The 11913-nt window shown below is 39.6% G+C and overlaps 1 protein-coding gene across 3 annotated transcripts in view; it reads right to left on the bottom strand.

The window, feature by feature from the left end:
• Positions 1-284: 284 nt before the first annotated feature.
• The window catches only part of LOC124594774 (leukocyte elastase inhibitor-like), a 193857-nt gene continuing 182228 nt past the window's right edge, over positions 285-11913 (bottom strand). Inside the window, exon 9 of one of the 3 annotated variants that reach the window (XM_047133174.1) lies at positions 285-510. In XM_047133174.1, the coding sequence (XP_046989130.1) occupies positions 418-510 (93 nt within the window). In that variant the 3' untranslated portion in view covers positions 285-417. Of the gene's footprint in view, positions 573-11913 lie in introns of all 3 variants that reach the window. The other 2 variants (XM_047133176.1, XM_047133173.1) reach the window with 2 other exon arrangements.

Below are 11913 nucleotides of genomic sequence, written 5' to 3'. Positions count from 1 at the left end.
GGGATATTTGTGTGCGCGTCATCCTGTATGCTTGACAGCATATTTTGCCAGTAAGTTCTTTATTTTCTTTTTTGCTAGACGAATTTTGCTAAATCGCAATCATGCCATTTGTATGATAGGTTGTATTTTTTTTTCTCGTTGGCCAACCTGATCAAGCGAAATGCATTATTGGAGGCGAAGTAAAATAGAAAATCCAGTTTTGCAACCAAGACAGTTTGTTCTTGCATATTTAGGGAAATGTTGTTATCAATGACAGTTGTGAGGTAATAAAGAATGCACTGTAGTACTATGATATGCTATATCTTTTTTTATAACTAACACATTTTTGTAATTTATACATGTGATGAACTGAGACTGGACATTTACTAGATATGCGGAAACATGTTATAGTCTCAACCAGCAAACAGGTTGATTACATCACGATTGAGATGGGAGGTCCGAGAAACGTCCCATAAACAGCACTGTTTTGGTCTGCTGGTCCAGTATGAGGAACACGAAAGGATGATCCGCCTTGAAGATGATGGGACGGGATGGCTTAGAACCATCAAAGGATGCAATGCCGATTATCACCGCTGAAAAAGAACATAACATATAATGTCAACATTATCATTTAAAACATGGAAAGCATTACCTATAGTTCAAATAAAAACAATGTCTAACTTATTTTCTTCAGTAAACGAAAAGACTAATGAAAGTAAATACTTATGATTCATTACGCTGGAAGAAGTGAGTAATGTTCGTGAGTATGTAAGCCTCATATAGAGGCGATGGTACCGATAAGGAGCATCAAGGCACGCATGAGAAAAAATTCGCGTGATGGGAGTCGGAGAAAGCCCAGTATCTATGGCAGTACTGGACGCGTCACTATGTGTAAACTGCTTCCACAGAAGGGAAGATATTGGGGTATCATGTATATTGTTGCTGAACGGTATATTTTTGTCAGTACGTCATATCTCCCGCACCCTTAAACAAAAATTAATGATCAAGACGTCATTTTCAAGATTTCGTTCACCATTAATGACAATAAATACACAGATACGGTAGTTTAAGTTTACGTTATCGTCAAATGACTATTTTTCAAAACAGTTTTACAAAAATAATCGAGAATGTGCCATTTGTGGACAATGTGTTTAACTAACACATAAGACAGCTGTTGCAGTCGTTTACATTCTTTATGCAACCGCAGTCAATTACGCGATTTCGGTGATACACGTCGATGTAAAAAATTTAGAAGGCGCCATCTATTGACAATCTAGTTTTACTATTATGCACAACAGCGGTTGGAGCTAACTGCGCGAATAAATTGAATTACATCAACGTTCATCAATCCATTTAAGTACCGTTTATTTCTATAAGTTAATTTTTTTACCATTTAATTCAAAGCGACTTCAACGTTACGTTATACTTCCCCAAATCTCAGTACCATTAACCTGCATCGCCAGCAAAGATAAAAACAAAGAAAAACATGTCTTGCCGGAAATATTTATTTCTTATTAATTTTTCTTAACAAATGAATAATTACAAAAACCGAAACTGTTAATTGTCTGCTAACGGTTTTTCTGCATTTCAGGTTTCCACATTCCACAGGGCGCAACATGCAGACCAAGAGGGCGTTGCACACCACTGAAAAGTATCACAAATCGCAGAAGCAGAAATGCTAAACAAAGTGACGAACAAAGGCAACAATTTCGACTACATCAAGACAGAGAAGCTAAGCGCAGTTGCAGACAAGAACGGTTCAGTGCTCAACGGCAACAATCAGTGCAAGACAATGACTTTGTGTCAGCGATTGATCTATGTCATATCCTTCAATACATGAGTGCAAGGAAACAACTACATAACCTTCCAAAAACACATTGTTCTTCCCGATGTTTCTCTTGACACAATGAAGTGCAGCCACGCAGTGTTGGTAATATTCACCAAATGTGCGTACACTGGCTTCCAACGTTGTCTGTAGAGGTGTTCAGTGACACTCTGGCTACTTACGCGTTGCCACAAGGAAAAGCTAACTGAGATCCTATTAAATTTTGTGCAAGAGCTTCAAAACCTGACAGAACAGAATAATGACAATACTAACAACTACCAAGAAAATGTCAGACAGTTTAATATTGCTCTGGAATTTGCTTCAGTTTAGTTTAAGTAGGTTAACTCGGCTGATATTTTTGGTAGTGGTCGATATAGTTTAAAATCCTTGACACAATGAATTGCACACACTCCCTGTTGGTAATATGCACCAAATGTGCTCTTGTATGGGCAGATGTATCAAACGACACGAAGTCTGCAGCCTCCTGAAGGAGCTGCGCTAACGTACGCTGGCCTCTTAATTATAGATTTTGATAGTGAATTACAACATCGTAAAGCGAAACTTGGAAAAGGCTGGACGATACGCGAAGATTAGATTACATCATGGTCAGACAGAGATTCAGAAATCAGATACTGGATTTTAAGGTGTACCCAGGAGCAGATATACACTAAGATCAAAATCTAGTAGTGATGAAAAGTAGGCTGAAATTGAAGAGAGTAGTCAGGATCAATCAATACAGAATGAAGTGGGACACGGAAGTACGGAGGAATACCGAGACACGCTTGAAGTTCTCTAAGGCTATAGATCAATAAGAAATAGCTCAATAGGCAGTATAATATGGTTGAAGAGAGTGGAGTTCTCTGAAAAGAGCAATTACAGATGTTCGAAAGAAAAACAATACAGAATGAAGTGGGACACGGAAGTACGGAGGAATACCGAGACACGCTTGAAGTTCTCTAAGGCTATAGATCAATAAGAAATAGCTCAATAGGCAGTATAATATGGTTGAAGAGAGTGGAGTTCTCTGAAAAGAGCAATTACAGATGTTCGAAAGAAAAACATGGGTACAAAGAAGGTAACTGCGAAGATACAAAGAGTAACAGAAGATAAGCCGGCCGGTGTGGCCGAGCGGTTCTAGGCGCTTCAGTCTGGAACCGAGCGACCGCTACGGTCGCAGGTTTGAATCCTGCCTCTGGCATGGATGTGTGTGATGTCCTTAGGTTAGTTAGGTTTAAGTAGTTCTAAGTTCTAGGGGACTGATGACCTCCGATGTTAAGTCCCATAGTGCTCAGAGCCATTTGAACCATTTTTTGAACAGAAGATATACTGCAGCTGATAGCTGAAAGAACGAAGTAGAAAAATGTGCCGGGAAATTCAGGAAAACAGAAATGCAAATCACTGAGGAATGAAATAAACAAGCTATGCAAGGAAACTGAGATGAAATGGCTGCATGAAAAATGTGATGAAGTTAAAAAGAAATGATTGTCCCAAGCACTGACTCAACACATAGGAAAGTCAAAACCGGTGAAATTAAAAGCAAGGGTGGTAACATTAAGAGCACAACGGGAGTTCCACTGTTAAATTCAGAGAAGAGATGGGATAGGTGGAAAGAGTACATTGAAGGCCTCTATAAGGGGGGAAGATTTGTCTGCTGCGATAGAAGAAAAAACTGGAGTCGAGTAAGAAGAGACAGGGGATCCTGTATTTCAATCAAAATTTAAGAGGGCTTTGAGTACTTAAGCTCAAATAGGACAGATGGGATAGATAACATTCCATCAGAATTTCTAACTTCATTGGGGAAGGTGGCAACAAACGACTATTCACGTTGGTGTGTAGAATGTATGAATCTGGTGATATATCATCTGATTTTCGGAAAAAAAAGTTATCCATACAATTTCGAAGACTTCAAGAGCTGACAAGTGCGAGAATTAGTGCACTATGAGCTTAACAGCTCATGCATCGAAGTTGCTGACAAGAATAATACACTGAAGAATGGAAAGGAAAATTCAGGCTGCGTTAGATGACGATCATTTTGGCTTTAGGAATGGTAAAGGCACCAGAGAGACAATTCTGACGTTGCGGTTGATAATGGAAACAAGACTAAAGAAAAATCAAGACGCATTCATAGGATTTGTCGACCATGAAAAAGCGTTCGACAATATAAAATGGTACAAGATATTCAAAATTCTGAGAAAAATAGACGTAAGTTGTAGGGAGAGACAGGTAATATACAATATGTACAAGAGTCAAGAGGACGACCAAGAACGAAGTGCTCGGATTGAAAATGATATGAGAGAGGTTATGTTGTCTTTCGCCCCTACTGTTCAATCTCCACATCGAAGAAGCAATGGTGGAAGTAAAAGAAAATCCAAACTGAAAGCATATCAAAATTCGCTGACGACGTTGCTATCCTGAGTGAAACTGAAGAAGAAATACATGATATGCTAATGCAATGAACAGTCTAATGAGCACAGAATATGGAATGAGAGTAAATTGGAGAAAGACGAAACTAATGAGAAGTAGCAGAAATGAGAACAGCGAGAAACTTAACATCAGGACTGATGCACATGAAGTAAATGAAGTTAGGGAATTCTGCTACTTAGGCAGCAAAATAACCTATGGCGAACGCAGGAAGGAGGACACCAAAAGCAGACTAGAACTGCCAAAAAGGGCATCCTGACCAAGAGAAGTCTGCTAATATCAAACATAGGCCTTAATTTGAAGAAGAAATGTCTGAGAATGTGCGTTTGGAGACAGTGTTGTATGATAATGAAACATGGACTGTTGGAAAATCGAAACAGAAGAGATATTAGATTAGATTAGATTCAGTTTTCATGCCACAGATTCAAAAAATGAGATGATTCTTGTGGGTGTGGAACATGTCCGAAAATATAACATAAAAACATAAAACATTTGCATATAATACGTACTACCCTGGTCATTTGTCAGGAGAGTGTGGGAATAGGTGATTACAATGCGGTAAACTGGAACAGCTAATATTTACAGAATTAACACATTGTCAGAATGAAACATTGTTATGCACTATTAATAAATTTATCATAAACGAAGTACTTAATCTTGACAGTTGCGGCTGAGTGCTGTCAAAACTGAAATCTGACAGACATTTTTACTTAAGCTGGATTAACAGTCTGTTAAGATACTCATCTATAGAAGAAGTTGCGTATCAAAAAGCCTTCCACACTCTGTTTACCCGGTGCTTTACCTGAAACGAAGTTTTTAATGGTTGCTGGCAATTTCTTGAAAATGTGTGCTCCTGAATATTGGACCCCATCTTGGACCAAGGTAAGTGTTTTTAGGTCTTTATATAGATTGTTCTTATATGTAGTATTGATACTATGTATTGAGCTATTGGTTGGAAATAGAAATATATTACTTGCAACAAATTTCGTTAAGAAACAAATCTACTGAGAAGCAGTGGTTAGAATGCAAAGTTCTTTGAACAGGTTTCTACATGATGTTCTTGAATTTACACCACGAATGATTCTTATCACACACTTTTGCACCCTAAAAACTTTGGCTCGCTTTGATCAGTTACCCCAGAATATGACCCCCATATGACATAATAGAATGAAAGTAAGCAAAGTATGCTATATTTTTTATATTTATATCTCCTACATCAGACATCATTCTCACTGGAAATACAGACTCCTTTAGGCGCTTAAGGAATTCTGTAGTATGCCCTTCCCAACTGAATTTATCATTGAGTTGTAATCCTATAAATTTAACATTGTCAACCTCTTGAATCTGCATGTCTTTGTATGTTATGTTCATGCTGTAAGGAAATCTCTTACAGGTTCTGAACTGCACATAGTAGGTCTTCTCAAAGTTTAAAGACAGTGAATTAGCTTTAAATCATTTATTAATGTCAGTGAAAATTTGATTAGCAGCAATTTCTAAATCTGTACTTGACTGGCTACTTATTGCAATCTTTGTAACATCTGCAATCAAAACACACTTAGCGTCTGACAATGTAACAGATGAGAGACCATTAATGTACACAATAAAAAGCAATGGACCCAAAATGGAACCTTGAGGAACACCACATGTAATTAATTCTCAATCAGATGAAGTCTGATTGATTACTGCACAGCTATTTTGCAACGACACCCTTTGTCTCCTTTTAGATACATAAGACTCAAACCACTTTGCAGCTTTGCTGGCGACGCCATAATATTCTAATTTACTTAAGGAAATGCTTTGGTTCACACAGTCAAAGGCTTTTGACAGATCACAGAAAATGCCAGTAGCCTCTAATTAATTATCTAATGAAATAAGTACATTCTCACTGTAAGTGTAAATAGTTTTCTCTATGTCAGAACCTATAAGAAATCCAAACGGTGACTTGGACAATATATTATTTTCAGTCAGATGCTTAAGGAGACACTTCAGCACAACCTTTTCAAATATTTTTTAGAAAGCCGGCGAAAGTGAAACTGGTCGATAGTCTGATGGTACCTCTCTATCCCCCCCTCTTGTAAAGAGGCTTAACTTCAGCATATTTTAGCCAGTCTGGAAATGTTCCACTGATAAGAGATTGATTACCCAAATAGAAGCTTTTGAGATGTGGTGCTACAGACGAATGTTGAAAATTAGGTGGATTGATACAGTAAGGACTGAAGAGGTTCTGCGCAGAATCTGAGAGCAAAGGAGTATGTTAAAAATACTGACCAGGAGAAGGGACAGGATGATAGGATATCTGTTAAGATATCAGGGAATAACTTCCATGGTACTAGAGGGAGCGGTGGACGGCGAAAACTGTAGAGGAAAACAGAGATTGGAAATACATCCAGCAAATAATTGAGGACATAGGTTGGAGATGCTACAGTGAGATGTTGGCACAGGAGCCGAATTCGTGGCGGGCTGCATCAAAACAATCAGAAGACTGAAAAAAGAAAGCGTATGAATAACCCCGTTGCGGGGAAATGAATTGCAAGTAATACTTGACACACAAAATCCTTAAGCACAGTTGTCGAAATGCATAAACGATGTAGCTCTCAACATACGTGATATACATTTTTCATAATGAGACTAATATACGTAACAACTGTTAAAAATATATTGGCTTTTTTTACTAAATCCTTGCATTTACTTGTTTCTCCATTACTACAAATGTATTACCTATCGGTGACTGACCAGGGCAGAGTGGGAATTATTTGCACGGCTCAACTAATATTCATATATCAATAATTATTTTACGAGAGAAGTCAGTCGCGTCGCGAAAATTATACGTGAGTTTTGACTAAATGGAGACGTGCCGAGCACTGCTCTTTCTTTAATTTTGTCATATAATTTTACAAATACACAAAAATACAACAACCAATTCTAAATTAAATTTGCTGTGCTTCACGTCACGCAACTGCAAATTCCCAAATGTCACAACCAGCTCAGAGCACTCAGAAGTGGTGTAGAGCCCTCAGCTCACAATCAAATGCTCGACGGGGCTACAGATGTTTCTACTAGTCACCTGTCACTGCAACAACGGACGTCTCCTCGTAGCGTACTGGAGTAACAGTGGATATTCGCAACACACATGAGCAACATCCAGAACACGAAAGCTATTGTGGAGAACGCCATGCCCCTCCCCCTCCCCCCGCCACCATACTCAGTCTCCCGACACCTTTCAAGTAGAAGATCGTGAGCAGTTTATGAAAATAAACGACACTGAAATTGAACTACATGGATGCTCTACAAATCATGTTTAAGAGCCAAACCACCTTCACAATAGTTCTCTATTATTCATATTTCGTACAGCGCGCAGAAAAACCGAACACCTATATTTTTCGGTGCGAGCTCTGATTTCCCTTATTTTCGTTTCTCCCTATGTAGAACGGCCTCAACAAAATATTTTCGCATTCGGAGGAGAAAGCTGGTGATTGAAATGTCGTGAGAAGTTTCCGCTGCAACGAAAAACGCCTTTGTTTTAATTATGTCCACCCATAATCCTGTATCATCTCTGTGACTCTTTCTCCCCTATTTAGCGATGATAGAAAGCGTGCTGTCTTTCTCTGAACTTTATGTATATAGTCCGTCAATCCTATCTGGTATGGACCCCACACCGCGCAGCAGTATTCTGCAAGAGGACGGACAAGCTTAGTGTAGGCAGTCTCTTTAATAGATCTGTTACATTTTATAAGTTTCCTGCCAATAAAATACAGTCTTTGGTTAGCTTTCCCCATAACGTTTTGTATGTGCTCCTTTCAATTTAAGTTGTTCGTAATTGCAATTTCTAGGTATTTAGTTGAATTTACGCCTTTAGATTTGACTGATTTATCGTGTAATCGAGGTCTCATGTGGATGACCTCACACTTTTCATTATTTAGAGTCAATTGACAATATTTGCAAAATCAGATATCTTTTCTAAGTCGTTTTGCAATTTGTTTTGATCTTCCGATGATTTTACTAGTCGATGAATGACAGCAGCATCTGCAAACAACCTAAGACAGATGCTCAGATTGTGTCCTAAATCGTTTATATAGACAAGGAAAAGCAAAGGGCCTGTAACACTACCATGGGGAACACCAGAAATCACTTCTGTCTTACTCGATGACTTTCCGTGAATTACTACGAACTGTGACGTCTCTGACGAGAAATCACATAACTGGGACAATATTCCATAATCACGCAGTTTCACTAGAAACCGCTCGTGTGGTACAGAGTCAAAAGCCTTCTGGAAATCCAGAAATACGGAATCAATTTGAAATCCCTTGTCAATACCACTCAACACTTCGTGTGAGTAAAGAGCTAGTTGTGTTTGACAAGTACGATCTTTTCTAAATCCGTGTTGACTGTGTGTCAATAGACAGTCTCTTCGAGTAATTAATAATGTTCGAACACAATATATGTTCGAGAAGCCTGCTGTATATCGACGTTAATCATATTTAGTGAAGAACTCCTACTACCGTTCTTGTATATTGGTGTGACCTGTGCAACTTTCCAGTCTTTGGGTTCGGAAGCTTGACGCTACCTTGGGTTTCGACGAAATTAGCAAATTAAAAAATTTGAATTACCCTGTCGATAGTTATTAGCTCGCCTATCTTTGTTCAGGTCCTGGCCGGGGAAGGTGAGTTAAGCGGCTCCGCCAGCGAAGAGAGACAAGTTACCGACTGCAGTGGCTATGGACAGCTTTCCTCGTGGCTGCTGGCTGACCATAACACAAGAAATCGGCTTGGCCAGTGATTGTGGGTGAGGCCGTGCGGTCGACATATCTGCATTGCTGTTTCTTTCCAAGCGGCGTCCGTTGTGTGGAATTGTCTTGTAACGCTACCGCCGGACACCTTGAACGGCAATCGGTGCTAGCGTTATATCTCGGCAAGGAAGTTGTGAGACGTGACCGTGAGATAACCTAGTGGGAACAGAGCAATCAAAGTGGAACTCGTTTCCGGAACACCCCAGCAAAGTATAAACAATAGTAAATGGTGGTCTGGAACAAGCAAGTACCAACATTACATAATAAAACAGGTCTCTAGCCTAATTAGGCATTGTTGTGTCAAGCAAAATGATTAAGCAGTAGGCTTTGCTTCCTTGACACACACACTAAACTCTTTCCTTACATCTGTTCACACCACAACACAATAACATAAACTTGCAGGTAAATGTGCTACTAAGTCAGATAAGCAAGTGGCCAATGAGACAGGAAACAGCAACATATGCCTCTCAGCAACACGTATCTTAAATGAACTAGGTGCAACTGTTTATATAACCAAATACCGACTCACACTAAATCAGTAGCAATAATGAACAGGGAAAAGCTTGAAATGATTCTGAATTTAAATCAGGGGGTCTACTAATGATCATAATCTATAACTTCAATGCGTAATACAGGGCCTCCAAGCCTGTGCATTAACCAACTTGCATTAGAATAGATAACACAGTTAACAGTTCTTTCTTAAACTCGCTTTGACGGAACTAGAACGCAAAAATAACTACAGTGGCTACGAAGGAGCCTTTGCACTGCTTCATTAACTAACCATGCTGGTCCATGAGGACCCTTAAATTTTCATGGTTTGAAGAACCATGCTGTTTAACAAAAGTAAACCGGTATGTAAGAGAAAACGTAAGTATTTTTATAATTAATTATTAGTTCAGTAAAGCACAACAAACTATAACTCTTTAAATAACAAATGTACTTCCATAAGCAGTCTTTTGACTTACTCAAATGACAACACAAATTCCAGTTCAGCCGCTTTCTCATAATCAGATAGGACACTCGGAACTAAATTCACTACGATAGGAATTCTGTCCGGGTTTGTGATTTGGGATAATCATGGGTGTAAGATAGAGTTTTTAGTAACACCATGAATATTATTAAAATTACGCAAATTTCACAAATACCTGGTCCATTTACAGAGTGTGAAATACAAAACAATTTAGTGGAAGGCTGTTGGCACTGATGCCACAATTTTCAGTTGCTGTTAACCTGCAGGCATAACATTACTGTTGGCCTCGCCCTATTAGTGATCTTCTTGGCATTGAAATAATATTTTTATAGGACCAAAAACAATGCCATGATAATGGTTTCACCAGATTCGGTGTCCGAGGCCCATAAATACTGCCGTTGAGCTCATCTGGCCTCAAAACTCCAGGAATATGAGCCACTATGATCAAATAACCATACCCCCCCCCCCCCCCACCTGCCCACCCACGAACCATGGGCATAGTGGTTGGTGGGGAGGCTTGCGTGCCCCAGCGATAAAGATAGCCGTACCGTGGGTGCAACTACAACGGAGGGGTATCTGTTGAGAGGCCAGACAAACGTATGGTTCCTGAACAGGGGCAGCAGCCTTTTCAGTTGTTGCAGCGGCAACAGTCTGGATGATTGACTGATCTGGCCTTGTAACACTAATCAGAACGGCCTTGCTGTGCTGATACTGCGAACGGCTGAAAGCAAGGGGAAACTACTGCCGTAATTTTTCCCGAGGGCATGCAGCTTTACTGTATGGTTAAATGATGATGCCGTCCTCTTGGGTAAAATATTCCGGAGGTAAGATAGTCCCCCATTCGGATCTCCGGACGGGGACTACTCAGGCATAAGAGTATTTAACGCTGGGCTGAGATCCACAATGTACAGCCCAGGATCGTCAAGAACAAGAAATAAAAACTTTGAGCATGTTCCAAAGCATCCCAAATATGCTGAATAATATTCATGTCAGGGGAGTTTGGTGGCAGGCGGAAGTGCTTAAACTCAGAAGAGCGTTCCTGGAGCCACTTTGTAGCAAGAGTGGAATACGGAGAGTGGAATGTCAGATCACGTAATGGGGCAGGTAGTTTAGAAAATTTAAAAAGAGAAATGGATAGGTTAAAGTTAGATATAGAGGGAATTAGTGAAGTTTGGTGGCAGGAGGAACAAGACTTCGGGTCAAGTGAATACAGGGTTATAAATACAAAATCAAATAGGGGTAATGCAGGAGTAGGTTTAATAATGAATAACAAATAGGGATGCGGGAAAGTTACTACAAACAGCATAGTGAACGCATTATTGTGGCCAAGATAGATACGAAGCCCACGCCTACCACAGTAATACAAGCTTGTATGCCAACTAGCTCCGCAGATCACGAAGAGATTGAAGAAATGTATGATGAGAGAAAAGAAATCAGTCAGCGAGTGAGGGAGGCGAAAATTTAATAGTCATGGGTGACTGGAATTCGAGAGTAGGAAAAGGGAGAGAAGGAAACATAGTAGGTGAATATGGATTGGGGGTAAGAAATGAAAGAGGAAGCCGTCTGGTAGAATTTTGCCCAGAGCATAATCTAATCATAGGTATCACTTGGTTCAAGAATCATAAAAGAAGGCTGTATACAAGGAAGAATCCGGGAGATACTAGAAGGTATTAGATAGATTATATAATGGTAAGACAGAGATTTAGGAACCAGGTTTTAAATTGTAAGACATTTCCAGGGGCAGATGAGGACTCTGACCACAATTTTTTGGGTATGAACAGTAGACTAAAACTGAAGAAACTGCTAAAAGGTAAAAATTTAAGGAGATGGGACCTGGATATACTGAAAGAACGAGTTATAGAGAGTTTCCGAGAGAGCATTAGGGAACGATTGACAAGAACGGGGGGGAAGAAATACAGTAGAAGTACAATG

This window comes from Schistocerca americana, chromosome 2, assembly GCF_021461395.2.
Source record: "Schistocerca americana isolate TAMUIC-IGC-003095 chromosome 2, iqSchAmer2.1, whole genome shotgun sequence".
In the NCBI taxonomy this organism is placed as follows: domain Eukaryota; kingdom Metazoa; phylum Arthropoda; class Insecta; order Orthoptera; family Acrididae; genus Schistocerca; species Schistocerca americana.
This window is presented reverse-complemented; position numbering and strand designations above follow the sequence as displayed.